The 17,758-nt window shown below is 40.3% G+C and overlaps 1 protein-coding gene across 2 annotated transcripts in view; it reads left to right on the plus strand.

The window, feature by feature from the left end:
* slc35f3b (solute carrier family 35 member F3b) overlaps positions 1-17,758 on the plus strand; it is a 71,915-nt gene that overhangs the window by 35,275 nt on the left and 18,882 nt on the right. Inside the window, exon 1 of one of the 2 annotated variants that reach the window (XM_079688308.1) lies at positions 14,821-15,120. The exons of the other annotated variant lie outside the window; for it this stretch is intronic. Coding sequence (XP_079544434.1) covers positions 15,045-15,120 — 76 coding nt within the window. The 5' untranslated portion in view covers positions 14,821-15,044. Of the gene's footprint in view, positions 1-14,820; positions 15,121-17,758 lie in introns of those variants that run through there. 2 annotated transcript variants of the gene reach the window in all.

The raw sequence follows: 17,758 nt of genomic DNA on the forward strand, positions 1-17,758 counted from the left end.
CTGCAATAAAATGATGACGGATCAATATTTTTCTAATTTTTTTTCTCAATCTTTTCATGAAGTGTTTAATTTACATTATGATTAATTAATCACGATACAAAATTAACCCTTTAGATACCAGTTTTGATCGTATACCAGTAACTGCTTTTTGAAAAAATAGTAATACACTATAATTCAATATTCTAAAAACTATTTTGACTTTATTATTAGTATAATCAGCTGATCCATCTTAATAATAAATGAGGGACTATTAACCTACAAGATTTGTACCATAGACTTCCATTATAACCACATTTTTGTATCCCCTCCCCCCCTTTAAATTAAAGTGAAAAAAAGATTTTGCACTAATTGTCCTCTGCATTTGACCCTAAATGTTAGTGGTGCCATGGCAGCCCGGGGACCGACTCTAATTCTGAGGTGACTTGGTCAAGAGCAATGGCAGGAGTATCTGAACATTGATAACATGCATGTTGTTTTAGGAGTATAATAATTATCTTTATGCTGGTTGGTCTCCCACCCTCTGCGGGTTATCAGCACAAATGATGTCCCCATATGATAAAATCCACCATCCCCCCTGATTTTTTTTTACAACTTGAGTACTGAGAGTAACCCAATACAATCAAGTGTATTACCGGTAGTTCTAAATTGCAAGCCTCTTGCAATAATTAAATAATTCTGTGAGAGGTCAAGTATATAGATACTAGAATATAATGTTAAATGTCAGGTTCCTCAGAGACGTTAGGGGACACATTTGACATTCTGTCAATGTGTCCCCTGGTTGAATGGCCCCATCTCTGACAATCCACCCCTTGCCAACAGGACTCCATAACAAGGGTTTGGGTTCGGCCTGTGACACCATATCACTGTCTGAAACATTGTTTTTTACATGTTGTTGAAATGCATCCTCTGTTGGCGGCAGATTTTCTGAGGCTGCATCTGTTGTTGATGCAATTATGAACCTCAGTTCATCCAAGTTTGTGCACATCAGTCCAATTTCCTTTTTCTTTTTTCCATATAGCAGAAGCGCCATTTGTCTTGCGACAGGCAAAGACTCTTCCAAGCTGGCAGGGAGTCCAAAATGGGCCAGATCTTTGAGCTCGCTGGGATGGGTCTTGAGTTTGGTGAATGCTGTTGTCTTTCCTAATCTGTACAAACTACTTGTTGTGCCACAGCCAGTGAGTGCATGTCATGCTGGTAGACTGTTAGACATGTACAGTAGTTTCCGCCCAGCTTCAGGACCATCTCCAACTAAACGGCCTCTTGAGAAATTCCAGTCCGGTTTCCGTTCCGCCCACAGCACCAAAACAGCTCTGGTTAGGGTCACAAACGACCTGCTGATGGCGTCTGAACCTGGTTCCCCATCTCTCCTCAGCCTCCTGGATCTGACTGCAGCATTCGGCACTGTCGACCATAACATCCTCCTTCAGCGCCTCCAATACACCATTGGACTCTCTGACTCCGCCCTGAGCTGGTTCCAGTCCTACCTGTCTGGAAGAACAGAGTACGTCTCCTTGGGAGGTGCGAGGTCCCAGACACACCCTGTCATCTGTGGTGTCCCTCAAGGGTCGGTCCTCGGGCCCACTCTGTTCACCCTGTACACTCTGCCCCTTGGCCTTGTCATCAGCCAGCATGGAATATCATTCCATTGCTACGCTGATGACACGCAGCTATATATAAAGACAGACCCTATCCCAAATGCAACCTCACTGTCACCATCATCATCATCACCGCTCCCATCAACATCCTTAAACACCTGGATTGAGGAGATAAAGGCTTGGATGCAACACATCTTCCTGCAGCTAAATAGCTCCAAAACAGAGGCTATTTGATTTGCACGTCACCAAACCAGGTCCAGTCATCCCCCATAACCCACATCACCTTTTCTGGCCAAAACATACCCCTCTCCACATCAGTTACCAACCTGGGTGTAAGATTTGACAGACATCTGACCTTTGACACCCACATCAAACACCTGTGCAAAACCTCCTTCTACCACCTCAGGTACATTGCAAAACTCCTGTCAGATGCTGAACAACTGGTCCATGCCTTCGTTTCCTCAAGGCTTGACTATTGTAACGCTCTCCTCATCGGGACTCCTAGCGGGAGCCTTCAGAAGCTCCAATACGTACAGAACAGTTCCGCTAGGATCCTGACGAGGGTGAGAAAGTACAACCACATCACACCCGTCCTTCATTCCCTCCACTGGCTTCCTGTCTCATTCAGGATTGAATACAAGATCTCACTGCTCGCCCATCAGTGTATCCACGGGAATGCTCCTTCATACCTAAAATAACTACTCACATCACAAACATCCACAAGCAACCTCCGTTCCACAACAGACCATCTGCTTCGCCCCCCCAGGACCAAACTCTCCACAATGGGGTATCAGGCTCTCTGTGCAGGGGATTTGACGAAGGGGAGGAGGTGAAGAGCATCTCCACAGCAGGAGTCAGCAGTTTGACATCACTGTACAGTGATCAGGAGGAGGCAGTCACAAGGATGGTGCTCCATGCCATGCATCTTGCAGAGTCATATTCCCGCATCATTGTGAGGTCTGATGGCACAGGTGTGGAAATACTGCTCATATATTATGCAAGCAAATACATGGTCGGTTCATCTCTAGTGTACATGCATGCGGGCCATGGAATGAGAGAGAGATATGTCCCCATCAAACATCATATGTGAGAATATTGAAAAGACATGTCTAACTGTCTACCAGCATGTCGTGCACTCACTGGCTTTGGCACAACAAGTAGTATAGAATAGGAAAGACAATCAGCATCAGCAGGTCGTTTGTGACCCTGACCAGAGCTGTTTCAGTGCTGTGGGTGGAACGAAAACCAGACTGGAATCCCTCAAAGAGGCTGATAGTTGCAGATGGTCCTGAAGCTGGGCGGCAACTACATGTCTAACTGTCTACCAGCATGTCATGCACTCACTGGCTGTGGCACAACAATTCGTTTGTACAGAATAGGAAAGACAACAGCATTCACCAAACTCAAGACCCATCTCAGCGAGCTCAAAGATCTGGCCCATTTTGGACTCTCTGCCAGCTTGGAAGAGTCTTTGCCAGTTGCAAGACAATTTGTGTTTCTGCTATATGGAAAAAAGAAAAAGGAAATTGGACTGATGTGCACAAACTTGGATGAACTGAGGTTCATAATTGCATCAATAACAGATGCAGCCTCGGAAAATCTGCCGCCAACAGAAGATGCATTTCAACAACATGTGCAAAGAGCAATGTTTCAGACAGCGATATGGTGTCACAGCCCGAACCCAAACCCTTGTTATGGAGTCCTGTTGGCAAGGGGTGGATTGTCAGAGATGGGGCCATTCAACCAGTGCTATTTACAAAAACCCAGCACCTACAGAAGTGAGAGACATTACTCACTTGTATTGCAAAGATGCAAAGTGTGGAGAGAGTGGAAAGTGCAAGTGCTTCTCTGTTGGCCTTCCCTGTACGGAGTTCTACATCTGATGTGCAGAATGTCAAAATGTGTCCCCTAACGTTTCTGAAGAACCTGACATTTAACATTATATTCTAGTATCTATATACTTGACCTCTCACAGAATTAGTTGATGAATTTTATACTGTACTTTGAATTAAGGTTCCAGTTTCAATAAAACCTGTACTATTTACACCTTTGTTTTAGAGGCTTGCAATTTAGAACTAATACACTTTATTGTATTGGGTTACTATTATTCTGACTATTTGGTGATGTAGTTCAGCCACCTGGTATTTCCTCTCCAAATATGATGACCATCAGAGTGAGCATTCTTAGCTTATAAGCTATTGTGCCACTTATCCCCCATTCGGAATTTGACTGTCTCAGAGAAGAGGTAGGCCTATGTCTAAAGAAATCTCATTTGCAATAGAACTTTACTGTATTTCCATACAACTACTGGTTAGTGTTCAATAGCACCCTAGACAATTCAGTAATGGTATATTTTTTAGGGATTTCTGTTTTTCTGATAAATGAGAAAAAAGTGATGGAGTCCTGTGTTCCTATCGCCAAAAGTACACTTTCCGTCTAAACTAAAGCTAAGTTTACAGGACTATAATTCAGTATTTTTTTTGTTAAATAATTGTCTGACTATTTGGTGATATAGGACAGCTACCTGGTTCATACCTCAGCAAATCTGAAGAGGAAAAGAGTTGTCATTCTCAAGTTATGGGCTTTTTTGTCACCTTTCCGATATTCGGCCTGGTCTAATTTGTCTCTTTTTCAGGGATTGGGGTAGTTCTAAAGAACAACCCAAAAAACATTTTTTCCCCCAAAATAACATTTGACAACAATCAAATTCATTAATGGGAGACCCTAAAGACAAGAAAAATCATTGTTGTCATTTGTTCTACCTCGGGTAGGGGTATCTCGAAAACTAAAGCCTTTTTTGAGCACTTGCTGCTGGACTACTAGCTTTTTGCTGGTGTATGAACCTATTCCCTTGCTCTGAATTATTTACCATAAACGCAGAGTCCTATGCCCAATTTCTGTCAGTCTGCCAGCCTCAATAATATTCAAGCAAAATGATTAATATGGCTAAATCTCTGCATAACTAAAGTGTTGAGTCTCAGGTGTATTATTTTACTGGTATTTGCTGGTGTAATTTGGTTACAGGATATTCACAGTCCTGTCAGCAGTTTCCATGGCACCGACAGTAGCGAAGATGGAGATTAGTTGAATTTGAGTTCACTGGCAGGGGGACAGTTAGGCTTTTTTTGCAAGAGGAGTGAGTGAAGGGTGGCAACAGGTACAATAGTTCCAAAACTCGAAGCAGGATCCTGCTCCCATTGGCTGTTCAGGCTCAAATGTTCTTTTCATTTGTTGTTTGGGAGCTTTAATGATTCAAGGATTCATATAGCAGTTAGCGAGGCTGTCTCCAAACTTAATGTCAGAGGTTCGGTCCCCTGTGTGGTCATACGTGTTGAAGCATCATTCAGCAGCATGAATAACTCCTCTCTGCTTCTGCAAGTCTTTTATACGAAGTAGCATACTGGATTTTCAGTGCAACATCTAAACTTGAAATGGGGTCAGGGGGGGGGGGGGGGTAAGATTTTCGCCCCAGGGATCAATAAAAGTATATCATAAATTCAGTGAAGAAATTACATTCAGTTGGGGTCATGTTGAATTTCACACTGCTGATTGCTTTTCATGTTAATTAAACTTGCCTGGATGTAAAATAACCTGCACCAGGACATGAAAGCTGCCTATTTTAATACATATCCCTGTGTATGCTGCAGGCAGTCAATATATATTATAAGTCTTCTTTATAGACGAATAGGATTCGGCTGGTTTAAAAAAAACATGCATCTCAAAGTGCGTATTCCGGAAAGTAGGTTTTGTCAGGACAGTGTAGAGACACTGTAGTTGTTGTGACCTCACTATGAAGGAACTGTTATTTGAAGAAAAAATACAGAATTCAAAAGGTTTCTGAGTGGCTCACAGTGTGAAAGAGCTCTAACAACGTCATTAGAAAGGACTGGATAGAGAGGAGAAAGTGAGAAGTGATTACAAAGGGCTGCCATGCCTTGTTACTATTTCTGACCTGTGTGTGTGTGTGTGTGTGTGTGTGTGTGTGTGTGTGTGTGTGTGTGTGTGTGCGTGCGTGCGTGCGTGCGTGTGTGTGTGTGCGTGCTTGCGTGCGCGCTGTAGTGGTGTTTTCATCTCAAATCTTTCAGCAAGGCTGTGTGCTTTTAAGTGTGTATTTCTGATGTTATTTAAGTGAACTGTACAGGTGTGTATGTGAGTTACATCATCACTTTTCATTACTGCTGTCCCGATTTTTGCTCCACTTCTGGGCTGCAATTTGAGTTCTTGGTCATTTTTTATCCAAACGCTGTGCAGGTGTCTTTGTAACAATTATTCATCATTGAGTGCATGTGGTCGCAGTGCCCCCTGTAGGCAGGAAGGATGCTCTGCAGTTTCAGGATATTATCACCACAGGTGTCATCAAACCAGCCTGTATGACTACCTTTCTTTCTTTCATATAATCATTTAAAAACACAGCAACATAACATTTAAAATGTGCAAACTGTTACATGTGTTGGTCTACCCTCTAGATAATGTACACGCAGAGATGGGGTCTTTACTAAACAAATGTAATGTATTATATATTACATATTACTTAAAAAAAGTAATATATTACACTACTTCGTTACTCTCTACAAAAAGTAACTTGTTACTTTACTCGTTACTTTACACGTACGAACTGCGCATGCGTGAGTGGCAATAACTGTCCTTACCAGCAGGCGGCGGTAGTGTGTATTCGTCATTCAAAACAGGCAACAACCGGAAGACAGAGAAGAAGAACAGACTATGTGATGTAAACAAATCACAAATGGCGTGTGCGTTAGCTTCACCTTAGCGTGTGTTCTTTGCAGGTGTTTGAGGTTTGACGTGGTGTTTACAGCAGTGGATAACAGCTTCTGGCCTGGACACAGTTTGCACCTCACCGTCCAATTCCTGTCTATTCTTCGCACGAACTCAAAATAATGGGCATACAAGTTATCGCTGACTCAGCCATGTTTATGCAGCACTTCACGTGGAGATGTGGACGCGCAAATCGCGCAGATTACGTACATATAAAACTGCGGGGGAAACCCCTCTTGTCTGTCAGTGTGATTATGACTGATTTTATAAAAGTAACGAAGTAACGCGTGTCGGGACAATGTTAGTAACTGTAGTGTGATTACTGAATTATAAAAGTAGCTCGTTACACTACTCCGTTACCGACAAAAGTAATATTATTACAGTAACGCTTTACTTTGTAACGCATTACACCCAACTCTGTGTACACGACAGTAAAGCCTTGAATTGAATATAAAAATGACTTGGTTCCCCTGTCATAGCTGGAACAAGATGCACAATCTAAGAGATTTCCCTTTATTGCAAAGACAAAGAAAATGACTACATGAATACAGAATATGGTAGTATTTCATGCTCACACCAGGCTCAGGTAATAGTCTCCCATAAATGCGAGTGGCTGAGAGTAGCTTTTGAAATAGCTGTCCTATAATTACAGCAATTCAGAAAAATTTGAAAAATGTTCAGCAAAGTGAGATAAGTGTGGTTAAAGAGGGAAAATAACCGCTACTGTTTCTCATCCACGGACTGCTGTGCTATTAAAAATACATTAAATGCAAATTCAACAGGTGAAACATGAAAATCAAGTATACTTAATGTTTTATGTACAACAAAAATTATGTGTAGGCTTTACCTTTGCCCAGTGAAAAAACAACAAAAATAAAGTGTCATACAGTAGCTAGACAACAGAGGGAGCCAACACCATTTGTTGGAGAGGAAATGTGTTTCTCTGTGGTCATAAATCACTTCTTAGATAAACTGATCTTTAACCAGCAGCTACAGTAGGCAGCAAAGTCATTTCATTGTTCTTTTCACAAATCGCAGTTAATTGGCCCGTTTAAGGACAATTTGATAAGAACAACCAGACAAAAGATCCCCACAGCCCATTTCCTTTAGTTGGAAAACCAATGCAGTAATAATAATAATTTTGGACTTTATTGACAGAATTATGTAAAATAAACAAAGCACAATTGATTGAAAGGAGGGAACACATTTACCCGAAAGTACCTACCGTTTTCACATTTTGTTGGTATTTAACCATTGCATTTACAAAAAACTGTTCCAAATGCTTCATACAAAACATTACATATCTCAAAATATGCAATCTTAATTTTAAAATGTTGTTTTGTTTGCAAGGTGAACTACATATTCTTAATTCAAGTGAGCCCCTTTTTAATATAAATATTTTCCTTACATTGTGTAATGTTAAACTTTTATTTTATTTTAAATATACCTATTCCCCGACACTTTGCAGTTCACTAAAGCAGCGCACCAAATGTCAAAGCATGTAAGTTAATGAATAATGCCTTTGTTCTAATTGCAAAGCAGGTATTAGCTTTGTGGGTTCGAATCCTCTTGTGGGATGTTATTTTAATGGATAGTCACTCTTCCTGATTAGAAGTGGGCTTCCGTGACTGTGATGAGCTATCACTCGCTATTTCCACTTGACGCCATTTAATAGATGCTGCTGGACTTTATAAGCAGTGGTGGTAATTAAGAGGTGGCTCTTTCTGTCTTCCCGGACAGCTCAGTGTTTTCTGAGTGAGGTTATAAGCTCCCCAACCCATGTACTATTCTCAAGTCCCCAGTCAGACTATTGATTTGTGTTTGTGTTAGCAATCACATGTGGGTTTAGGTATGTAATCTTGATTTGAAAAATGAGTTGAATAATCAAAAATGTCCAGAATGTACTTATACCAGCTTACTAAATGTGAATACATTGGCTGGTTTTGCTTGTCCCCTCAATTCTCTGTGATTGTTGGTCGGACAAAACAAGATTTTGAAGACAAAAACAGTAGAGCTTCTTTTATTTTCTGTCATTATTATTGTATGATTGATAAAATAACTTGCAGATTAATCAATAATTAAAATGATGGTAAGTTTAATTAAATAAATTAATACAAATTATTCTCTGTTGGTCGCAGAAACATCTAGCATTTAGTTTTTATTACTGGAGGCTAATCTTGTATTTAGCATATCTTGGACAAAAGTTTTAATTTTTGTTCAAGTCGTGAAATGTAATGCAGTGTCTGTCTGTCTATTATAACAAAGTCTAGAAAGTCCCATGGAGCGACCATTGATGTTGATATCAGCACATCTAATATCCTTTCCTGCTGCTCTTGTCATGGAGCAAATGTATATTACATCAGTGCACAGAGGTATTAATGCAGCAGACATCAGGGGGTTGATTTGCAAAAGATAATTAAAATCAATATTAATGAGTATCTTATATGCAGAAACATCTGCCTACAGCATGTTAATATATATTATAATTATTCTAGAGATAGTATCAGTCACATTTTTGCAGCATTTTTGTACTACATAATACACACATGTATGATCAATGCAGGTGTAGCTCATGTAGCACATGTAGCTCTGTGATGTAACTGAAATGGGGAAAGTGTTTAGGGAACTATATGCTCCATCCTACACCCCAGAAGAAACCATCCAAGGACATTAATCCTATAAACTGCTGTTGGATGCAGTACCTTGACAGCTGCCTGCCCCCACAGATGAGCTGTGTGTGCTTTGAAGATGTAAAGGCCACGGGAAGAGGGAAAGTTAATTCGACTTGACCTTTCTAGTACTTGAAACAAGCTGTTATTTAGGACTCAATGCCACAACCCCCTCACCATTTCTCCTGCTTTGGAAGTTAGTGTGAGGATAGTGAGACAGAATCTTCTTCTATGCTAAGCAGGAGCCAGAAGTGACCTGGAAGAGTGGAGGGAGAGATGCGCCAGAGAAGATTAAAAAGTCACCTTTTTTTTTTAGAGAGAAGCAAACACTGAAATCATCTCTTTACTGAAGATAACATGGCCAATATTTGAATGTATTATCAATCACTGCACCATTAATATCTATAGTAAAATTAAAACGAATTAACCCATTTCATTTCTTGTGATGATGGTGCTGAATGAACATTTTGGGATTATTTCATTTAGCCTCAAGGGAACAGGATTGTCAGTACAGACTAATCGTATGGTAATCGACACGGCATCCCACTCATAATCACAAGTTCACCTTGTGATTGCCCTTAACGAAGAACATTCACCAAAGCCACATTATCTTGAAAACATGGCGATAAAAGGATGTGTGCCAAGTTATATGCAGATGTTGACAGGATTCACAGAGTCATAATGGGAAAAAGTTGAATCAAACTTGGTGGTTTTCATCCTCTGGGGACAATGAATGTCTGTAGCACACCTTATTTCATTTGATTGAATGCAGTATACAGCAATCTGTCCAACAATGGATTGACTCAACACGGCAACATTGCATTAACTGAAGCCACACTGCTAGCACAGCAAATAGGATTGCAACACTGTCTTTGTTTGACAGGTAATGGTAATTGTACACATCTATATGTATTTAACTATAAAGTTGTCTCACAATCAGGATTGAGCTCATTTCTAATCATCTAACATAAAGAATTGTGTCTGTCCTAACCCAGATCATCCAACAAGTAATGATTGCTTTAATGTTAACGTGTGCTGTTGTGATTCACTTTAGTTTCTACTGGTTTTATTCACACATTTTTAATAAACAAATCAAATAACACCATGAATCATACTTCCTGTTTATCAGATGTCATGCTCTGCTCTCATGATATTGTGGCCAGGAGGGCAAGTGTCTCAGAGCTCCCAGCTGAGTCAGGTTGACATTAAGTAGTTGTTGTTGGTGTTAGATAAGGAATTGACTTGTGTTAAATGAAGATTAGCTGTGTCATTGCATCAGGAAATGCCAATGACAAATATGCTAATGTATTGGCAAAGAAGCAACTACAACAGCGCCAGCAGTTTTTACAAAAATTAAACCAGGCACATTTACTAAGATTGGCACTATTTAGATCAAACTGAGAGAAATAATTTATTCTTACGCACACCTTTTATCACTCCAAGTCAATCATTTTCTCAAGTGCTCCATGCTTTCATGCAAAATCAATAGAATAGATTTCCAACTACCTCATTTCCCTACTTCCCATCGTGCTCTAGAGGATTACAGTAAAGTGATTTAAAATGTAATTGTGAATGTGAAGAATTCATAATGTATAAGGTGGATGGAAATACCTTATACCCAGATGAAGTTATGCTTAGGACTGTATCAGTACATATTCCTCCTCATAAGCTCTGTCTTTGGTGGTTTTCATGTATCCAATAAAAATGTCTCTTTAAATTGAATTGCGGTCCTCTTACTTTTCCTATAGTGCCACAATGAGGTTGACATTTGTGGTTTTGAGTGAACATTTTTAACCATTATTGGATGGAGAGAAAGTAATTGGAAGCTTTTTTTAGCAAAGATGTGCCAGTACTGAGCTTCCAAACTCGAAAAATGTATGTTTATTCGCATTTCACATGATCTATATTTAAAGATTTATTTCCATTTTGCTTTTAGTTCACAGTAAATGATCCTTATGATACAAACTTATATCAAAAAGTATTTCCTTTAGGAGCGTCCTTGCAGCTGAATGGTTACAGTACATTGCCAAATAATGGCAATGTCACCTGTTTGGTTCACTGACTTTTTCTCGTCTATCTCTCCCTTCCTTTCCAGTCTGCTTTCACAAATATATAATCAAATAAAGGTAACCAGACAGATGCCGCAAAAAAATACCAATTGGCTGAGTAACATCAAGCCATTACTGTTTCCCCGGAGGATCCGCTTCCCATTCATGTCTTTCAGTACATTTCTTGCTGGCTACAAGGAAACATTTTTGTATTATATCTAATACATGTCTCTTTATTGTTAGCCTTCTCATTTTTCTCCATTAGCCTACCTAACCGCAACATTGTTCGAATGCCATATCCCATAATGCCTTTTATAGTTCCAGTACTTCATCGGTAAGAGCATTATTGCAGCATAGGTGGAGCAGTTACAGATTGTTTGACCTGACTAAATACCTGCTTCCCCTCAGTTTTCAGCATGAATGCACATTTGATAAAAGCATCTCTTTGCAGCGTACCACTGTAAATGGAAGAATAATCTCCTCTAGTCCCGGATCTGCATCTCAGTCTCGTGGGTAGAAATAGAGATTCAAAAGGCTGTGCAGACGCAGGGGCTTTTTTACTTTTTTTGCTCATACACTCTTTCTCCTATTCATACAGCATTTGAGTGTGTGTTAGAAAAAAAGAGAGTTGTCATGCAGCATCTCAGAGCAGGGATTGGTTTGATCCTCCTCCGTGTTTCGCAGATAAAAGTCTATGAGTCACTGACTGGGATCTTTTAATGATCGCACCCGCTCTACCTTTTTCAACCTCCTTGTCTTTTCTATCAATAATAGCATGTGCTCTGAATCTTCCTGCTCTTACCATATAAGCTGTAAATTGACAACATTATTAACCGGTGACAGCTGGCAGCTGCAGGGCCTAAATGGGAAGAGACGCACATAAAAAAGCCTGACCTGGAATCGTTCTCTGTGACACTCACAGTAAAATCATTTAAAGGTTTAGAATGTTTATCCATCAAACATCCTGCGCTGCTCTTTGAGCTGTGCTTACTGAGTTCTTGCACTTCATCAATTAGCTCCCAATGCATTGCTTCTGACGTTTCCCCTTTCCAAACCCAAACACAGGAGAGGGAGGCAATGGAAAATAGTACTGATCCAGTAGATTTGGTTGCTGAGGGACGTCAAAGAGGGTCTGAGCTTCCTGTCCTAGTTAGGCATGGCTTGAGTGTGAGGTGGAGTCTAAGGAGTGAATTATTCAGTGCAGCTTCCTTTAGGCATGCTCACTCTCAGCGGCTTTGCAGAGCTTCTGCAGACTCATATGTAGGTCTTCAAAGACAATGATGCAGGGTCACAGGGACAGCATGTTTGCAGATCAATACTGAGCAGTTTAATTTGCACTACTGACAGTGATCTGCTGTCCCCTAATTGATTTTCTGTTTGAGTATAGTGGCTAGTTACTCAAGAGTAAAACAGAGGTGACACAGAATTACAAAATAACCACTATACAGAAAGGATGTCAGGCATCATTTCTGCTGACCAGCTCCCACCACAAAGTGAGTTGGACAGCTCTTAGTTTAACAGTGTGATGAAACTCGGTGTGAAGCTTTCAATTGTCACTTTAGGTTTCAAAACCAATTTCTTATGTTTAGAAATACCTAACAGGCAAGAGTTTAGAGACAATGAAAGAATGTATTCAGAATCTCAGGAATTAGGCTGAAAATGTTTTCAACTTCAATACTTGCCACAATTTGAACTGTGATAACTTCGGTGAAGTCAAAGACAGAACATGTAAAGGCCAGGGTGATGTGAAACTGAAAGCTTTCAGGACTGACCCAGGTCAGTCAGTCACCTAGGATTCAAGTCTCGATCACTTAACTAACCAAAGCTGACAGGAAACTCTGAACAGTTGACGTCTTAATGTTGAGTCTGTTCCTGGAGTAGTAAACAGTGACAAAACAGTGACATCTCTTATATAGTGAATTAAAGCAACATTATTTCTTTATTTTATTTAACCTTTATTGAACCAGGTCCCATAAAAATCTCTTTTAAAAGGGAGACCGGGCAAACGGAACAATGAGTTTTACATATTTGGCAGCACAGATGAACCATTATCAAATATAAAATCTGCCCAGAGACACGCTTGACTCAATAGATTTCACCACAGATTTTCAACCCATTCAGGATTACAACTGTACGGTTTGAGGCTTAAAATCAGTCAGTAGATTATTCCATGCAGTAGTTACAGAAAATACAAAAGCTTTCTTTCCCAAATCTGTTCTGACTTTGGGAACAACACAGTGAAGAAAAAAGGCTTTAAATAAATACAAACATTTACACAATTCAAACAAATATGTAAAATAAAACATACCATTACATAAATAAGGCCAATTTACCTTTAAGTTGTAAACACATAGTGAGTATAATACATCCACAGTATGAATGTCAGAGACCAGAGCTATCTAACAGTCGTTGAGGTTGTGCATTTACTCATCATGACTCTTTGCAGCACATTTGTGTTGTTATCAGTCTGTGTTTCTCCTATCATTTGCATTATTGCAGTCTAGTGGGCTGCCACTGTGGGCTGCGGGCAGTTTTTATTGCCACAGCTTTCCCTGACCTCATGTTACCGTTATATATAATAGTTTGCAGAGCAGACTGTAAATGATGGGAAAGAAAAACACTGGTGTTGCATCAGTATGTATGGACAGATGAGTTGAGGTTTCACAATCTTAATCTGACAAAGCTAGTTGGGTGAATCCCTTATCTATGTGTTACAATTCAACAGCATTTGCACTCATTTGGAAAACCCTCACAATTTTACTGTACTTTAACAAGTACAAATTAGAACAAATCAGTCTGCCATGTTGATTTAACTATCCCCCATGTTATTATGCCAATGAAAATAAGAGAATATTTATTAGGTAATATTAATGGACAATGTTAAGTTGCTTTGATCTATACTGTCTTTTTTATTCCGCTTTAATCATTTGTTTTATCCTTCATCTCATTAGAAATGCCCAACTAATGTCCAAATAATCTTTAGCAACACCATATGCCAACATTGGGGTAAGAAGGGGAAAATAATATTTAATATTTAATACTGAAAAGGGGTGATTCATACTAAATGTATTTTTGAAGTAGCCAAAACATGTACTGTCATGTGTCATCAGTAGAATAAGCCAATTATTTAAAAAAATATCGTTTTACACACAACACACACTAAATAACATCTAGTTAGGATTGAAGTTTTTTTCATTGAACATTTCGATTTCTTTATTATGTTATTCACTTTGGTTATTGTTAGGAATTTCGGTGCTAATTTTACATTAAACCAAAAAATGTAAAGGCAGATACAAATGAAATTAAAGAGTGGGCTATATAGGCAAAACACATAAACCAAAATTCAGGAGCTCAAAGACGAAAAGTAGTTTAGAATTCCGATCAATATGGGGTTAAATTGCATTCCTCGTTGACCTAGATAAAATAGAAAACATATATACTCCAATTAGAGTGTAGTTTATGGGACAAACAACACCAAACCGTCCCCTCCTCTTGACTGGTCCCATCATAGAGTTTGCCTGCAGGCTGCCAGGTCAATGTCTCAGTCCGGACACTTCCAGCTCCCCCGACCCTGGACAGAGGACAGGTGGGCCTCGGGACACTGGGTGGTGGGAGGTGGGGGTGGGTGGTGATCGTGATGTTTTTTTGAAGACTGATGGATGTGTGACGTTGGCGAATTGCAGCTAAACTGTACGTGAGGAGAGACCAGCCAGGGCGCACTGGATCGAGCAGATTTGAGGAGGGAAGGCAAGTGGAGGAGGAAGGGGGTGGGGGGAGCCGACAGAGGTAGAAAAAAAATCACCGACAGGGAGTCGGATGGACTCAAGGGGACAGAGAGCAGGAGAGCGGCTTTAGGCACATCAAGGGTCCCATCAAGTGGTCTGGTGTCTGCACCAAATCAGCTTCAGGGATGTAGTCGAAGCGGCTTAGAGCTCAGCCCATCCGAGCTCATCATCATGAAGAAACACTCCGCCAGGGTCGCCCCGCTGTCTGCCTGCAACAGTCCGGTGCTCACCCTCACCAAAGTGGAAGGTAGGGGGAGTTCATATCCATTTAGACCGCCTGATACTCCGCAAACTGGGGCTGGTGTGTGTGTTATGGGCACATGTATACATGACTCTGCTGATCTGATAGAGAGAGGGATTCACGTTTCTTAATTAGGACATGGGTCAACTTTAGGACATCTTATTTTGAGCAAGATAAAACGAAACTGGAACCAATCAAGCGCGCAATTACCGTAACATTTAGATGCATCCTTTGCGGAAACTGTTTTACCATTGGACAGCTTCCTCGTCAATGTTTGCGTTTAAGTAACCAAATGCACTCGGAATTTAATCTTGTTATTTATTCATGATTTTTTTTTTCTTCATCGCGTGATGTTGCTGGAAAGATCCAAAATGAAGCCTATTATAGAAGTGCATTGTCCATATTTCTATTATTGACGCATTATGTTTGTATTGGTGGCGGGTTGGGGGGGGGGGGGGGGGGGGGGGGGGGGGGGGGGGGGGGCGGGGCGGGGGGGCGGGGTTGGCTGGATGGCTGGTGAAGTAAGTTTGCTTGATGAACGCTGCTCCATTTACAGGTCCATAGGGAGGATGTGAAGTTGTTATTGCAGCAGGGATTCCCCCACACACTCTCCACCCTCCACCCATCACATAACAGCTAAGATACCAGAGCATCACATCAGAACAGCTAGGACGTGAACCCATTCATCAAACAGTTTAAAAGGAGAGTGATTAGTCAAATATACATTAATAAAAAGAAAGAACGCTAACTAGGTAACATAAGATAAGAATAAAGAAGTTTAAATGATTTGTTATTGGTTGTGATCATATTCTAAAGATGTTTGGATTATTAAAAAGTCAGCTCCCTTTCATATGAGTGTTGAGAGTTGTATCTATAAATTCCTTTTGTGCTCAAAGTGCACCAGATTGATGCATTTAACTTCAACATTTAAAAAGAAAAAAATCTTCCAGGGGGTGCATGCCCCCGGACCCCCCTAGAGGATGTGAGGTCCACCCCAAAATAAAGCAGGTTAAAATAATTAAATTGGATACATCTCATTTTAGTAAATACTGAAAACGGGTCCCACAGACCCAAACAGCACACAAAGGTTAAAGGTAAGCATATAATAATGTTAAAATGTGCAAAAGTAGCTCACGACCATTTTAAGCTTGGCCTACCATTTTATTGGAGCGATGAGGAACAGTTGGGGCTTGAAAAGGCCCACCTGTTCAAAATGGGGAATGACAGGAAAAGTTTGAGAACCACTGCGTTAAGCGGTCTCATCGACCACACTTCAGAGGCTCCGCCCACTGATCTCTGACCTTGTATTGAGCATTCAATAAAATGAAGAACACAGAATTACTCTATATAAAACATAGAATTTGTGTGATTATACAAAATGATTTACAAATAAACCCCACTGCATATTTACAACTGTTACATGTAGATGAAAGTTGGTCTCCCCGCAGTCTCAGTCTCTAAGGAGCACCAATAAGACATCTCCTGTTGCCATTATTAGGGACAACTCCTCTCTGACTCCCATGTGTGTCATCACCATGCTGTCATCTTCAACATGGTGTGTCATTGCTCCCTTTACTACAATGTTCTCCTTGGTCTCATTCCTGTGTGAATGAGTGGTGTTATGCATTCTTTAATCCCCCCCTCAGCAGAGAGGAGTACTGCATTTCTCAGCGTTTGGCATATCGCAAAGGCTGCTAGCACATTGCCATCTCGCAGGCAACCTAAAAAGAAGAATTAGGATTAATCTGAATTGCAAACTTCCTGGAATACATTTATTAATTTGCATGATGAAGTGATATGTACACATGCCGTGATGCATGAAAACAGTCCTAAGTGAGTATGATGACTTACAGATTGAATTGCTGTTTGTTCATTTTATGTTGTGCTGCTGGCAGCTATACTTTGTGCAGTGCAGTAAGATAATGCTTAATATATGTAATAGACACCACAGCAGGTGCTGGTAATATACTAAATTGTCAATGTCACCTCTTAAGGAATTGTGTTAAGTTGTATTTTATTGTGATTTCAGTCAAATATATACCTGTGAAATAGTTTGAAGCTTTATACCTCCATTATTTTTGCAGTTCCCAGCTTTATTAGTGAAAATGTATGAAAATACTTTGTTATTCATAATTTATGGCTTGACCAGCTGCTTGAATATAAATCAGGGATTTCCCTGCAGTCTGCTATGGACACCGCAGAACTTAAACCCAGATGCTGTAGCTGTATATACTGTGTTGCATAATTATTCACTCACTGCAAGGCATTCTGGATAACCTCAGAAGAATCACTGCTGCTGGATAAGCAACGATTTAAAGCTTATTTCGGTGAATGTCAGCTCAAAATATAATATTTTCCGAAGAGTTGAGATGGCGTGCTGTTATATGACAAGCTTGGTTATACGGAATTAACAAAAGCAGTGCTGTGGAAAGAGAAGGGATTGTAAATGTGTGTGATGGGGGTAATAAAGTTGTGTAAACTGTTGAAGAGAGTGAAAGCTGTAGAGTTTATGAAGTGAATGTTCGGCTCCCCATTTCAGCAGCTGTTTGAAGGAGGAGGGAGTCGCAGGGGGCTACAGCGGATCAACACACAGCTTTTCAGACACTCCGCTGCTTATGTAACCCCAGCTCCAACATCTCTGTTC

This window comes from Notothenia rossii, assembly GCF_949606895.1.
Source record: "Notothenia rossii genome assembly, chromosome: 6".
Classification (NCBI taxonomy): Eukaryota; Metazoa; Chordata; class Actinopteri; order Perciformes; family Nototheniidae; genus Notothenia; species Notothenia rossii.